A 15233-nucleotide genomic window follows, 5' to 3' on the forward strand; every position below is an offset into this window, starting at 1 on the left:
GTTCGACAGCCTGTAGAGCAGCGGAAGGATGAGGTGCACTGGTCTGTACTGGTTCGGATATATTTTTACTGGGAGACAGAGGCCGCAGTTTGTTTGCAGGAGGACGAAGGACAGACTGTATTTACATTCTGCAGCTCAGAGGCCCCGTAAACAGGCCGGACTGTGTACAGCCTGAAGTTAACCACAAACAAACAGGTTCACATGTCACCGACTGAAGCTGAACAAACCGGAGATGCCTCAGACACATTCTCTTAGCAGAGCATCGTCGGCCTCATTTCACTTTGATAATTTGTGGAAAAGTAAAAAAAAAAAAAGCTGAGAGTTGATGTGACGATAGAACAGAAACACCCAATAAGACATCTCCGGTTTGTTTCTTCAGTCTGCGTCCTAAACTTCAGAGGAAGAGTCCAGCTTGGTTGGACCGCTTCTTTGAACATTGAAACCAACATGGAGGAAGGCGTTTCAACATTTCATGCACAGAAACAGAAAGATGGAGAGGTTTACACACTAGTGTACATACAGATAGAGCTTTCTTAATAACACTTTGGTTTAGTTTAAAACAAACTTTGATTGGCTGTAAATACACACATCTTTAAAAATGTTAAATTAAATCAAATAGAAAACATCTGTTTGCAATCAGTTCAACATCAACAGATCAGTCCAGCTGTACAGTATCTACAGACTGAGGTCCTCAGCCAATCACAGGGCTGCCCCAGTGTCAAGTGATGTAGTGGGAGGAGCCACAAACTAACTGAACCCAACTTTCCTTTAAATTAAGTCCAAATTCAAATTTCAAACATTTAGAAGTAAACAAGCCACAATTAGAAAAAAATAACGAAAAACAGAAAAAGAAAATAACAGATTTTTTTTTACAAAATTAAATTTTAAACAAAACTACACATAAAATGAAAACGTTCTGAAAGTCAGAATAAAAACAAGCCTTACAGTGGCCCCGCCCCCCCTCCTTGGTGACCCTGAGGAGTCCACGTTTACTCCTGTGTCTGATCCTGACTCACAGACGCCCCCTACGCTACCACTCATCACTGCACTCCTGGAAAACTTTACACTATCCAGCGCGGTCTTGCTCCAAACGGCCCTGTCCACATGAGGAGGCGGGCCATCAAGCTGGATCATGTGCAACCCAGGAAAAGACAAGTCCAATAGAAACAATAGCTGCCAAGTCCTGTCGGTATGGGGGACCAAGCAGAAGTCCTCCAGAGCCCGGTCACACATGACATCACAGGTGAGTGAGGTTATTTTTTTTATTTTATTTTTTTTTTATTGCTGGAGCTCCAACTTAGCTGATGAACTTCTGCTCAATGGCTGTGGTGCTTGTTGCTATGCAACAGCAGCACATGACGTGAATCGGCTGCAGGTGAAAAGAAAACGCTCCAGTTTCAACCGATCTGAACAGCTGAAGGGACAAACCAGATTGCCGTGATAGCCAGCAGCAGTGTGACAGGGTTAAATCAGGCCACGTCCCTGCACACAGAGGGGTAATGTAAGTATGAAGTTTGCTACAGGTGCTGGTGAGGGACAGTTGAACAGACAAAACAGTCAGAGAATACAGAAACTGTAAAGAACTGCAACAGATGAGGGCCTACAAGTCCAGCCCCTCTACACGGCAGCCATCTTGTCTTGAGGACTGCTACTGCTGCTGCTGCTGCTGCTGCTGTTGCTGTTGCTGTTGTTGTTATTGTTGTCATGGCCACCAGGTGAAATTATGCTGCTCTGTGTCCTTTCAGAGGGCTTGGGGGCAGAGTCTCTGTCTCCAGGAGCGATGTGGGCCGGGCCAGGGGAGGGCAGGGAGGAAGTGCGGGACAAAGCAGGGCGGTATGCTGCCGTCAGCTCGGCCAAGCGCTCCGGGGTCGGACCCCACTTTGCAAAACCCGCATCATTTTGGAGAAAGAGTACCGCAGTACCGTGTACTGCCCGGTAGTACATCTCATCTCTGAAAGCACGCACAGTGATACAGTATGAGGGTTTACAGAGCATTACACAGTTATATCAGCGCAGTAACATTGTAGTGCAACTACCTCTTGCAGACATGCTGACTCCCAGAGCGGTACTCGTGCTCGTATGCCGGGACGTTCAGCTGGTGGCGGAGAAATCGACTTCCCTCCATGCGGGTCAGAGCCGGGGTCACGGGGTCACGCCACTCAGGGACAAAGACGATGAAAGACAGAGGCTCTGACGACTGGTCCAACAGGTCCTGTCAGAGACAGACCACAGTCAGTCCACAGTCTGATTGGTCAAAAACACTACAGACGGCTGTAGCTGGTGTAGTTGTAGGTGTACTGACCTCGAAGTGTGTCACCATCGCATCCATCAGCTCCTCACAGAATGGGGGGTTGGCTTCAAATGAGCCACTGACCGGACAGAAGGACAGGAATGGCCTGGAAAGACACAGCCGGTATACTAATGAACTGCATATTGGGACGGAAACACCGGAACTGATCGTGCGATCATATGTACATGTGTGCATGCAGGTGAAGCGGCCATCTCACCCTCTGGATCCAAAGAAGCCATCAACGTCGGGGAAGGCAGAGCAGAACTGTTTGAAATAGCAGTTTAGCGGTGACGCAAAACACTCGAAAGAAACTCCAAACTGCCGGTTCAATGCCTCAAACACGGTCACTGGCAGCGCCCCCTGGAGGCCTGTCCCCTCGTTAGCACCACTGCCAAACATCACCTGACCACACACACACATCATTAACCCTGAGCTGTCACCACAGTGACAGCAGCTGACAACTGAGTGACAGAATCAGCTGACCTGATATCTCTTCAGGAGGCACCAGACTCTGGACAGGAACTTCTCAAAGCGAGGATCGTCAATACAGCTGTACCTGTACAACAACTCCTGCAGAGGGGCAAAGTCATCATTGATAAACATGGTTTTCTCAGCTTCTGTCACTGAACCTAATGTTTCACATTCAGACAAAGCCTGCTAGTCTTTGTAGTAACGGGAACAGATGGAGGACACAGTACAGCGCTGACATACATACAGAGTCCAAGTACTAACCAGCTTGCTGAAGTGTCCTCTGTTGACTTTGACCATCTCTCCTCTGAAGCGCAGACAGGCCATGTCATTCTCAAAATGCAGCTCCACCCGTGGGAGTGGGGGTGTCGGAATCGCCAGACGGACCGGGTAACAGTAGACCAGCCGGGACTGGGGCGGAGACGCACATGTCTCTGAACACACACATACAAACAAACAATAGAGATAAGAACTACATGATGCCTAGGACGGCTGACTCAGGTCTGTGTGTGTGTCCGTACCTGTGGGCGGATCCTGCAGCAGGCTCAGGTGTGTCTGGCGCAGGCGGCGGCTGTAGTCTGCAGACAGCTGGTAGATCTTGGAGCAGATTCCTTCCACGGAGTCTTTGGCCACAGCAGCAACGTGAGGACCACACTGCTGCCTTAGGTGTTCCAGGCGGTCCTGCAGACACATAGTGGTTAAAGGCAGGGCTGTGCCCATTGGTGCAGGTCTCGGACTAACTCTCACGGCAAGTTACCATGTAGTCCTCTTTGCTGGCGGAGTGATCTCGGCGCAGCCAGCTCATGGTGTCCTCAGCATTCCACTTCACTACTTTTCTGCTCTCGGGACTTGCGTTCCTGTACAGAAGTCAGAGTTTAGAACATCGGTAGAATCAGGCTCAGTGATCGATCCTCTCTTTGACATGCCTGGAATCAATCATCTTCTTGGCAGCTTCAGCGTATTTGAAGAGAAGCTTCCGGGCCTCCTCTTTGTACTTAATACGAGACAGCCTGAGACACACACATTGATATTAATGATAACAATAAACCATCCTCCTGATCAAAGCGTAGATTTAAACAGTTGAAGTGACAGGTACCTGATAGGGATGTCATTCATGATCTCTCTGAACATAGATGGGGAGATGATCGGATCACATTCGCTCGGCAGTAACGGGTCCTGACCTTTATCAATCACTTTTCTCTCCAGCAGCCAACGATTGAATGACTCCCGAGGTGGATCGATACCTGAACCGGAGGCAAGCAGACATACCGCCAGACACCCAGGTAAACAATACACCTTCAATTCCCAAGTCAAAACCCCTCTAATGCTACAATATAACTGCAGGTGAGGTGACCAGTGTGCTGTGGCTGTACCTTCTCTCTGGTGACAGAGCTCATGGTAGTGTTGCCTCAGTTTGGTGACCAGCTGGGCTCTCTGCAGCTCGATCTCAGGGTGAGGGGGCAGATGGCTGGCGGGGGCGTGCTCTCTGATCACAGCATTGGTCTGCACATCCAGATCCCAATAGATGCTAAAGAGAACAGGTGATCAATGACACCTGCCAGAAAGACGCCGACAGGAAGGGGCGTGATTTCAGTACTCACACAGCTGGTCTGTATGGAGCAGGAGCAGGGGCAGGGCTTGGTGTTGTAGGCGTGGCTGATTGGGCCTGCTTGTCTTCAGGGGTTGAGCTCCAGAGTTTGACTCCGGGGGTGCTGGGAGAGATGGGTGTGGTGGGCTCCACCTGGAAAGAACATGCAGGTTACACACACACACATCCATTCCCCATGAGTCAGTGGTGCATGCTGATCACATGGCATCTCACCTTAGCACGTTTTAAACTGTTAGGCCCCACCCCCTGCTCCTCAGAACTCCTCCTCTTTCTCTGACCGTTACCCAGGTTACTCTCTCCACCCTCTGCTGGAGCTGCATTCAGACCTAAAGGATCAGACTGCACACAGACAAAAATCAATGACTGCAGATCACTGTCAATACATCAATGACTGCAGGTGACTGATGTTTCGAGTGACTCACGATGACATCATGCTGACCCAGCACTGGGACCTCCCACAGGCTCTGATTGGTGAATCTGTTAAAATAATACGGTCGGTTCTCCCTCCGAGACCAGCACTTTGACCATCCAGCCTGGACGAGCTCATCTGTGGCGAGACAGCCGAAGCAGGTGAGACGGACAGCCGAAAAAAAAGACAGACAGACAGGTAAAAGGACAGGACAGCCGTACCTGGGAGCTCAGGTGTTTTGGAGGCGGTGGACGGAGAAAGGGGAGGCGCCTGAGAAGAGGTGGAGCCAGAGGGAGACAGCACGACAGCTGCCTCCCCCTTTACCGATCCCTGGCTGTCATTGGACATCTCAGCTGCTTGTCAAAATGACATCGACCTGTCTGGACAGATAGAGACACTGTGACTTTCAAAATAAAACACAGCTGGGGGGCGATTGTATTTTAATATTTACCAACAGTAACAATAATCAATGAGCATTTACAAAGGTAATGAGGAGCATCTCTGGCTAATAACATGATCAGACGTATGTCTGCACTGCGCAGCCGCAGCTGAGGGCAGGTGCTGGCTGTTTTGCGGCGTCCCCAGGTTTAGGGGGTGATGGTTTTCTGTAACGTTGTGGACACCGCGAACTGAACGGTGGCGCCACCGTCTGCGGCTGCATCTGATCGCAGTTATAGATCCGCAGCAGATAACTCGGTGTGTTTGTGTTTGCGCGCTGAGAAATTAAAAGCGCGCTGTCGATACATTCGATGTTTTCTTTCTCAGAAACGAGCGCCATGGTTACACGCATGCGCCTGGCAGATTTTCCAAACAAACAGGGAGGAGGGGAGGAGGAGGAGGAGGAGAGGGGGAGGACAACAAAAGGCTGCAGTTGTTTCTCCGGAGCCCGGGTTCGACGTGCGAACACAGCAGTCGCAGATGCAAGTGTACCGCGGGGCCGGACGGTTTCGAAGCACTGTACCGGTGCAGAGCAGGGCTGTTAGCGGCCATTTGGCGCGCCCCGCTCGGTCTGCGCTCAGAGACGCAGCTGCAGTTCAGGCGCCACTTCTCTACAAGATGGCGGACACGCCCCTGCCACAACGCCGCGCTCCGGCGTCTACATTTCTGCTCCGTACAACAAACCACGGCGCCCTTCGCGCCAATCCTCCACTTCATATGAAGCCCGGAACATTCCGCCGTGTCTCGGTACCGTCGGGGCGGTCCTGCGGGGGCTCCCGCTCTTACCTTGACCGGTTACGTTGCGGAGAGTTGCAGATTCCGCGCGCTTGTTTCGGGTCCTCCGCTCCGCTCCCTCCCCGCCTGCTCAGACATCTTTACAGGGACCGTGGCTAAGCTACTGCGCAGGCGCGGCGGCTTGTCGGCTTCCTGCCCCAAAGTGTCAAGTTCCCGTCGCCATATTGGAAAGGTCATATCACCAGAAACCGAAAAAACCAGCCGCTGGGTTTTAACAACAATTTAAAATCTGGACGTAGACTGAAGCAAAGTTCGCCCAGAACCCCCCAAAATCTAACTAATAATAATAATAATTATAATAATAACGTTAAACATGTTAATATCTGCATACATGCACAAATGAAATAAATAACACAGCTGGAATCAGGACAGATTTTCATAATTGTTTTTGTAATAGCCTGCATTTTGCATCTTTTTGAATCCGTGTGTTGTCTAGGCTGTGGTCACTAGGTGGGGTTGTTGCTGGATGTGTTTGCGGGGTTTAATGTCTCAAACAGAAGTTCTGGTGTCAAACATATGACATTTATTTCATTTCAAAGGGTTTCAGATGCTCAGAGTATTATTGTCTAGCCACGCACACACACACACACACACACACACAATCTGTTAACGCTCAGGCTCGTTAGCAGTTAGCTCTTCTTGGTCCTTAGACAAACATAAAAACAAGTAGAAATGCTCTGCAGCTTCAGGGTCAGGCATTCTTCAGCAGGAGCAGGTCAGGAGTGATGAGGTCTGTGTGAGGTCACGGGAGGTCAGAGGTCACAGCACCCTCCCGCTGCAGCAGCAGGTCGACAGCAGCCTCTACGTCTTCCACCACGTGACACGGCTCCACTAGGTCCGGCTCCAGGACCAGATTTCCTTGACCATGGAACACCGCCTCTGTGATGGCACCGCTCTGGTCACTAGGCAACGGAGAGCGAGGGTTGTAGACACCTGTGCACACCTGACAGACAGGGTCGGTGTTATGACAGACCACAGGTTAGTTTTTTATGTGGGCAGGCCTTGACTGTCACACTAGTTTGTGCTGTTGACACTGAATAGTCTAACAGGAAGTAACCGCCAACGCCATTGTGGGACCTCTCTAATATGGAAAGCATTTGACACTCCGGTAATTTGTTTGGACTAATGTTTGTGGGTTTTTTTGTGTCCATTATCAAACAAACATCCATACGTACCAGTATGGACTGACACTGGTCCGCGGACACCAGCTCGTCCTCTGCCATGGTTACCTGACTTTCAGTCCCCTTGGCAACCAGCTTGGTGGTTGTCACCACAGAGGCGTGCTGCTGAGCCAGGTAACGGTTGTACCGGTTCGCACCATAGATGTCTGTCATCAGGTTGTCACTAGGCAACGAGAACAAGACATTTTAGTTACTCAACAGTGCAGATGGTTTGTTGGGCCAGACCTGGGCCACAGCCAGTGCTGGGCTGTCTCTGACCAGCTGTGAGGTCAAAGGGAAGTCAGGATTAACACATAATTTACTCAAGAACATAGTAACACAGGTGGTGTTACAGGTGTTTTGGTTACCCAACAGCATAGATGGTGGTCAGCTTGTGGTTGTGGTTCTGCAGGCGCAGCAGCTGCTCGGCGTACTGGTATGTCAGCAGACTAGGTTTTCCCAGCACAGCCTCGTACTGCAGCTCCCGACCCGTCAGCTTTTTATACACCGACTCCAGACACAGCAGGAACATCCCATGACCAAACCTACAGCAGAGCCAGGCAGGTCATCAAGGTCAAAGATCACTGTGACTAGTAAGGATGCAGAAGAGGTCCAATGATGGTAAAGAGTGTTCTGACAGCAGAGGGCGACTGTGAGTCTGTTCATTTACTTTTTGGGAGCAGCCAGTCAACCTCCATGAAAACATTGCTAGGATCAATTCTGTCCAAACAAGACAGAAAGACGTATCCATCCATCCATTTTCAGTAGGCTAGGTTATTGTAACGGCGTCCTCACAGGTCTGAGCAAAAAACCAAGTCAGGCAGCTGCAGCTGGTCCAAAATGCTGCTGCTAGAGTTCTGAGTAACACCAGGAAACTGGACCACATCACACCGGTCCTCAGATCACTGCACTGGCTCCCTGTGAGTCAACGGATCCAGTTCAAAACTTTACTCCTGGTCCACAAAGCACTGAATGGTCTTGGACCAAAATACATCCTGGACTTATTGGTTCCCTATGAACCATCCAGACCCCTGAGATCATCAGGGACAGGCATACTGTGTGGACCCAGGGTCAGGACCAAACACAGTGAAGCAGGATTCAGTTATTCTGCCCCTCACCTGTGGAACAGCCTTCCTGCTCAGTCACTTTATTTAAGGCCTGAAAACACTTGTTTACTGCAGCGTTCTCCAACTTCACTCTCATTTAATTTGATGTTTTTTATTATTTTCTATTATTTCCTTCCTAATTTCATGTTTTAAAATGTTTTTATTCCGTGATTTCATCCTATGTAAAGCACTCTGAATTGCCTTGTCACCCACTATAATGACGTTGTCTGCTTATCAATAAACCAGATAACAGCAACTCAGCAGGAGGAGCAACAAAGAGTCCTGACTGCTCTGTCCTCCAGTTCAGTGAGGCAAGCTGAGAATGAACTTAGTTCTAGGTTGCTGGATAGACTGACGAGGTAGAATGCTGCCCCTGCTCCTCCTGGGCCTGTGTTTCCAGGAGTTAGAAGTTAAATCATTTGAGTAGAGCAGATGGATTCATCCAGGCTGACATACTCTTCCTCCTGCAGCCAGGTCTCAGTAAGACAGCATATACCAATCTGATCGATAACCTCTCAGTTATTGAGACGGAGACCTGACCTCCGGCTAAGAGCCAACAGCAAATATGTGGTTGTTACCGTGGTGATGGGGCCTCAGCCATCCACAACAAGTCCATATTGCAGGCGAGGACGGGAAGCTGGGTCGACAGCTCAGTGGCGTATGCATGGTCAGGCCTCCCGTTCGTCAGGAGCACGTCAATCAGCAGCTGCAGGTTGGTCTCCCATCTGATTGGTTCTCCAAACAGGATGATCGCTACAGCAACAAAGGAAACCAGAGAAGAATTTAACAAAATAAGAGCTTTCAGAATGTCAGTAAGTATTTGGCTGATCTGAGCGGAAGAGAAAACTGGTTTGTAGGCTGTGAAAATGCAGCTTTGAGCTGGACTGCACTTAGTCTTGGTTTCAAACACGGCTCAGTAGTGGTCGCAGTGAGACTTCGAGTTAAAGGTTTGACAGGTCGCGTTGCAGCAAGAAAGCTGAGGCATCCTGGACCATGAAACACCACAAAGGGACCATGAAGAAGAAGCAGTTTTGCTGGATCCAGGGTCGGTAACTCGTACAGAGTGAGAGGCACACTAAACCAAAATGGCTACCGCTGGATTCTGTAGCACCACGCAGTGCCCTCTGATGTGTGTCTAGTTGGTCAGGGGTTCATCCTAAAGCAGGATAGTGACCGAAAACGTAGGTAAAAACCACGACAGAACGGCCTCAGGAAAGAAGCACAGTCTGCACACTTACACCCCCTGGAGCTCAATGAACTCAACAAAACACGCTCAGAAAACGCTCTCTTCAATATATTTAGCAACCAAAATAAAAACAGGAATTATTCAAAATGTTTCCAACCAGAACCAGCACCATAGAACAGTGGTGTGCAGAATGACAGCGGTCCTCTACGTGTCCATTCAGAGCCGCTTTTCAACAAAGAATTCCATTTTCTTTACATTTCTGTAAAACCTGCACTCAGAAATGAAACTTCTGTCTGAGGTGCTTGTTGGTTGTGTGTTGGTTGTGTTACCTTGTATCTGGGGGAGACTCTGCAGAGAAGAAGACTGAAACAAACATAACATTACATCTGTGTCAGCTGAGAACATTTAACCACTGTAACTGTAATAAAACGTTATTATATATTATTACATATTATTACTGAAACATGAGGGAACCTGGCAGACGGAGAGGACCTGAAACTGAAACCTGAATAAATGCTCCGGTGAAGGTGTAGCTCTGGCTGTCAGGCTGCAGTTTGTAAGTGTGCCTCCATACTCACAGGTGGGGTTGGCCTCCTGTTGTGCTCCACCATGTCCAGCAGGGGGTGATGTTGTGCAAGCTGCTCCATGCTCAACACCTTCTGAAACCCCAGACTAATAACATGTTGAGGTCAAGGACGGATCAGATCTATCAGTGACATCACAGACAAACATCAACGTGTTATTGATCTGTGGGACTCTCCGCAGGTCACAGCGGTCAGAACCTGTCAGCGAAGGATACGTGTTGGCGATGGTGGTCACAGGTCCCTGTCCAGACACTAGGACGCATTTATTGTGAAAACTCTTCATCATCTGCAAAGGACTGTGGGAAAGAACCACCTGATCCGGACTGATCTGCACACAGAGAAAGAGAGGTCACATGACTCTGATCAATCATAGACTAGGAGGAGGAGCAGACTTCATCATTTCTATCACACTGTCCAGAGATATTGATTTATTGACTGACTGATCAGGTCACCTGGTGAGGACACACACACACACACACACCTGTCTTTCCTACCTGGACGTCCAGCAGGTGAGACAGCTGCTGGGCCTTGTGATGTCTCTGACAACTTCCTGCGTTGGTGACGAAGACAACAGGAAACAGGAAGTTGTTGTTTATGTCCAGAAGCTTCCTGACAGCTCGTCGAGCAGCTGGGATCACAGACCGCCCACGGAGCAGGACGCCGTCCACATCAAAGAGGACACCCGCCTGACACACAGAGACACACACAGGTCACAGACCGACCCCCCTGAACACACACACACACACACACACACACCAACCTGTCTAAAGGTGGACACATGTCTGACAGTCTGCTGCATGAAGCCCCGACACCACATCACGCTGTCTGTCCCTTTCGGCTCTCTGTGGCTCTTTATGGAGGCATAGCTGTGATGTCATCAGGGGGCAGAGCTACACCCCGACGCCAATTTAACCACAGAGCGACAGAGAAGGCGTCTCTTGTCCAGGAGGTGGATGTCATCCAGTACTTGCAGACATCCGTCACACTGACGGAGCATCTGGATGTGTGGAATTGTTGAATAAAGCTGCAGACACACACACACACACACACACGTGTACATACACACACACAGCTGCTGATTAAATGGGGCTGACAGCAGTTTTCTCCTCACATGACATCACATGCCATTAATCAGCCAATCACATGCTGCAGAATGCTGCAAACAATCAACCAATCAGCAGGCAGATTGGAACCACATGACGAGATGCTCTGAGGGACACAAACTGTGATGAGGACACACACACACTCTTCAGCTGTGCAAATGTCCATGTGACCAAAGTAGTGAGAGTACTGAGAGTAATCTGAATACCAGGATGTTCCTGAAAACCCAGCGAGCCTGTCAGGTTCTGTTCGAGCCATCAGAACCCCCCAGAACCCCAGACACAAAACACGAGTAGAGCGAACTGAGAGCATTTTAATACAAAACAGGATGGGGGTACAAAAGCAGAGTTACATCAACAGGCGGCTCAGAGGCCCAGCAGAGTTCTCGCTTCTTGACTCTGAGCCTGAAGAGTCTCACTGGCATAACGCTGCAACAACTCCATCTTCTTCCTCCGGACCAGAGCCTCCTCCACCTGAGAAGAGACGGAGACAGAGAGAGGGAGCGACGGTCAACATTTGACGTGGGTGAGTAAGTACAGGAGGAGGGTGTGTGGCTCACCTCTCTCTGAGAGGGAACAGGCACATGTGCGATGAAGGCGAATCCTCCCTCCTCTCCCTCCTGCTCCTCTCGGCTCTCCTCGTCATCAGGCTGAAGAAAGACACACACAAAACCCCACATTCACTTTCAAGGACCGAGTACACAGATCATGTTGGTATAGGTCAGGTGTGCTCAGGTGAGCCAGGAGCTGACTGGAACAGTGTGTGAAGCCGGTAAAGCTGGATCCATACTCCACGAGAACAGAGAACTCGCTCCGACAATGCAGTTGTGTTGTAAACTGTGTACAGTCGTGGTTACCTGGCCTAACGAGCTGATCATGTTCAGGGCAGAGGGCGCACAGCTGACAACAGATAGATCAGAGCAGCTGACTGCAGCAGACCTCTGGTCTGTGTGAGTTTAACTCTGTGAACGTGTGGATGACTGTCTGCAATAACACATCCCGTCTCCCGGGGTTTAATGTGCGTCCAGCCGCTGTAACACCGTGATCGATACTGGGATTAGTTTTTAGCGCCACCTTGTGGACAGACACTCTCCTCTGTGCCGTGTTTCTCCTTCCAGCAGCTGTTTGCCAGCTGCTCATCTAAACTGTCCATCGTCGCTGTGCTTCCTCCTTCTGTCTGTGTGTTCTGCAGCTGAAGAAGCTCTTGGCTTCAACATGTTCATCACAACCACAATAAATTCCGACCAATTACGCCGCAGAACAGGCGGTCCGAGAGAAAAATGACATCATTTTGTGGGTGGAGCGTCGGCAGCGAGTTCTCTGTTCTGGAGGAGTATGGATCCAGCTTAAAGGGGCAGTTCACCTCTTCAGTGAAGGTGGTGTAGATGCTCTCCTCCTCCTCCTCCTCCTGTTGCTTCTCTCCAGACAGACGAGACTCCCTCTCAGTTCTCCACTTCTCTACTGCATCTAACACAGCTACACAACACACACAACTGTATTAGTGATGTGCTTATAGCAAACTGCTTCTAATGGCTCCATAATTCGACCGTACCTTGTTTCTCATACTGAGCCTCCAGAGGAAGCAGCACACCGTCGTCTTCATCTCTGTAACCATAGTACTCCGCATCCACGTCCTTCATCAGCTCCCCCCTCGTCTTCCTCGGTGCAGGGGCAGCTGGGGGTTAAAAGGACCAGTGAGGATGGACGGTTTATGAAACAGGAAACAGGAAGTAACATGGTCATGAAGTGGGTGTACGTACGCTCCTTCTCAAACAGCTCTCTGACTCCAGGCAGGTCTCTGGCGGCTCCAAAGTACTTATAGCCCCGGTTTCCTGGAACCTCCTTCCCCTCGTGGTCCAACATCCTCGGCCCGAATCGCTAGAACAGACACAGTTAGCAAGACCACGAAGGTTTGCCATTCATCGACGATCACAAAGCCGTTGCCTTAATCAACTCATTGATACATCAGTCGGCTCAGGCGACTGATACCGTTGCTATGGTTACAGATTAGTTACCATATAGTCGGGTCCTCCCAGCTCTCTGATCCGATACTCCCAGTGACCTTTCTCTCTTAGTAGCTTGTTGATCTCATCATTCAGATCCCGGATCCTAAACTCACCCAGACCAGCTAGAAGCAGAGAGACAGGTCAGAGACAGGTCAGAGACAGACAGGTGACAGGGACAGGTGAGACGGAGACAGCCGTCAGGTTCCAGGTTTGAACTCACCGTTTTGAATCTGAGCAACTTTCTTTGAAATTTCACTGATGATCTGAAACAGAAACCAGATGCATTCACCGTGGTGTCACTGCCGCCATGATACTGCCGAACAGCTGGAGCGCACCGCTTACCTGCCGTCTCCATTTCTCAGCTTTAGGGAGTTCAGCGCACTCTGAAGCCAGAAAAGGTCTTCTCTCCTACAGAGAGACAGACACGTGAGACACAGAGAGACAGACAGGTGAGACGCAGAGAGACAGACAGGTGAGACAGGTGAGACGCAGAGAGACAGACAGGTGAGACACAGAGAGACAGACAGGTGAGACGCAGAGAGACAGACGCAGAGAGACAGACAGGTGAGACGCAGAGAGACAGACAGGTGAGACGCAGAGAGACAGACAGGTGAGACACAGAGAGACAGACAGGTGAGACGCAGAGAGACAGACAGGTGAGACACAGAGACAGACAGACAGACAGACAGACAGGTGAGACACAGACAGACAGACAGGTGAGACACAGACAGACAGACAGACGAAACACAGACAGACAGGTGAGACACAGACAGACAGACAGGTGAGACAGGTGAGACACAGACAGACAGACAGGTGAGACACAGAGACAGACAGACAGACAGACAGACAGACAGACAGACAGACAGGTGAGACACAGACAGACAGACAGGTGAGACACAGACAGACAGACAGACGAAACACAGACAGACAGGTGAGACACAGACAGACAGACAGACAGGTGAGAGACAGATAGACAGACAGACAGACGAAACACAGACAGACAGGTGAGACACAGACAGACAGACAGACAGGTGAGAGACAGATAGACAGACAGACAGACAGACAGACAGACAGACAGGTGAGACACAGATAGACAGGTGAGACACAGAGAGACAGACAGGTGAGACACAGATAGACAGACAGACAGGTGAGAGACAGATAGACAGACAGACAGACAGACAGGTGAGACACAGATAGACAGGTGAGACAGACAGACAGACAGGTGAGACACAGACAGATAGACAGGTGAGACACAGACAGACAGATAGGTGAGACACAGACAGACAGACAGACAGACAGACAGGTGAGACACAGAGACAGGTGAGACAGACAGACAGACAGACAGGTGAGACACAGACAGACAGGTGAGACAGACAGACAGACAGGTGAGACACAGACAGACAGACAGACAGGTGAGACACAGATAGACAGACAGACAGACAGACAGGTGAGACACAGACAGACAGGTGAGACAGACAGAGACAGGTGAGACACAGAGAGACAGACAGGTGAGACACAGACAGACAGACAGGTGAGACACAGACAGACAGACGGGCCAGAGGCAGACCGGCTTTCAAACACAGTAGAACCAGACCTTGACTTTTCCCTCTTCCAACTGAGCCTGTCTGAACCGGGCCAGAGCCGTCCTAAGAGACAAAGCAGAGGGACATAGTTACACACAGAACTGAGCCGAACAGGGGACGGTTTATTCATTACACTAACCCATTCGATTATTGATCAGCAGTGATCGAGCTGCTGTCCACAAACCTATAAAGTGTTTATGTCTCCAGCAGAACCTCTGCGGACTGAACAACACTTCATTCAGGTTTTAGAACTGGCAGAACTCGACACCGTCAGTCACATGACACTCATTCAACAGACTTCAGTCAGGGGCAGGGTCAGCCATGCACACACACACAAACACACACACACACACACAGTACTCACACAGACACACACACACAGTACTCTCACAGACACACAGTACTCTCACAGACACACACATACAGTACTCTCACAGACACACAGTACTCTCACAGACACACAGTACTCTCACAGACACACACACAGTACTCACACAGT

General features: G+C 49.9%; 3 protein-coding genes across 4 annotated transcripts in view; all 3 read right to left on the reverse strand.

The window, feature by feature from the left end:
* Nucleotides 1–88: 88 nt before the first annotated feature.
* pcif1 (phosphorylated CTD interacting factor 1) lies at nucleotides 89–6098 on the reverse strand. 2 transcript variants are annotated; one of them, XM_028428841.1, is made up of 16 exons: nucleotides 6001–6095; nucleotides 4998–5156; nucleotides 4790–4914; nucleotides 4581–4706; nucleotides 4360–4499; nucleotides 4132–4286; nucleotides 3855–4002; nucleotides 3685–3768; nucleotides 3516–3615; nucleotides 3280–3439; nucleotides 3023–3192; nucleotides 2774–2860; nucleotides 2508–2692; nucleotides 2303–2396; nucleotides 2037–2212; nucleotides 89–1951 (listed from the first exon to the last, which is right to left on the reverse strand). In XM_028428841.1, the coding sequence occupies exons 2-16, from the start codon at nucleotides 5122–5124 to the stop codon at nucleotides 1618–1620; spliced, it is 2211 nt and encodes a 736-aa protein (XP_028284642.1). In that variant the 5' UTR covers nucleotides 5125–5156; nucleotides 6001–6095; the 3' UTR covers nucleotides 89–1617. The 2 variants fall into 2 exon arrangements, with proteins under 2 accessions (XP_028284642.1, XP_028284643.1); XM_028428842.1 differs by having other exon boundaries at nucleotides 1618–1951; nucleotides 4998–5152; nucleotides 6001–6098.
* A 653-nt stretch (nucleotides 6099–6751) lies between these two features.
* LOC114451246 (haloacid dehalogenase-like hydrolase domain-containing 5) lies at nucleotides 6752–10888 on the reverse strand. Its single transcript, XM_028429824.1, has 9 exons — nucleotides 10806–10888; nucleotides 10540–10731; nucleotides 10261–10373; nucleotides 10040–10133; nucleotides 9791–9824; nucleotides 8854–9028; nucleotides 7538–7714; nucleotides 7185–7353; nucleotides 6752–6952 (listed from the first exon to the last, which is right to left on the reverse strand). Exons 1-9 carry the CDS (start codon nucleotides 10860–10862, stop codon nucleotides 6752–6754), a joined length of 1212 nt encoding a protein of 403 aa, XP_028285625.1. The 5' UTR covers nucleotides 10863–10888.
* A 551-nt stretch (nucleotides 10889–11439) lies between these two features.
* The window catches only part of isy1 (ISY1 spliceosome associated protein), a 4710-nt gene continuing 916 nt past the window's right edge, over nucleotides 11440–15233 (reverse strand). The window contains exons 3-11 of the mRNA XM_028429387.1: nucleotides 14746–14797; nucleotides 13494–13559; nucleotides 13372–13414; nucleotides 13161–13273; nucleotides 12906–13023; nucleotides 12698–12820; nucleotides 12509–12621; nucleotides 11706–11795; nucleotides 11440–11619 (exon numbers count right to left, since the gene is read on the reverse strand). Of these exons, the coding sequence (XP_028285188.1) occupies nucleotides 11512–11619; nucleotides 11706–11795; nucleotides 12509–12621; nucleotides 12698–12820; nucleotides 12906–13023; nucleotides 13161–13273; nucleotides 13372–13414; nucleotides 13494–13559; nucleotides 14746–14797 (826 nt within the window). The 3' untranslated portion in view covers nucleotides 11440–11511. The remainder of the gene's footprint in view (nucleotides 11620–11705; nucleotides 11796–12508; nucleotides 12622–12697; nucleotides 12821–12905; nucleotides 13024–13160; nucleotides 13274–13371; nucleotides 13415–13493; nucleotides 13560–14745; nucleotides 14798–15233) is intronic.

Source organism: Parambassis ranga, chromosome 18 (assembly GCF_900634625.1).
Source record: "Parambassis ranga chromosome 18, fParRan2.1, whole genome shotgun sequence".
NCBI lineage: Eukaryota > Metazoa > Chordata > Actinopteri > Ambassidae > Parambassis > Parambassis ranga.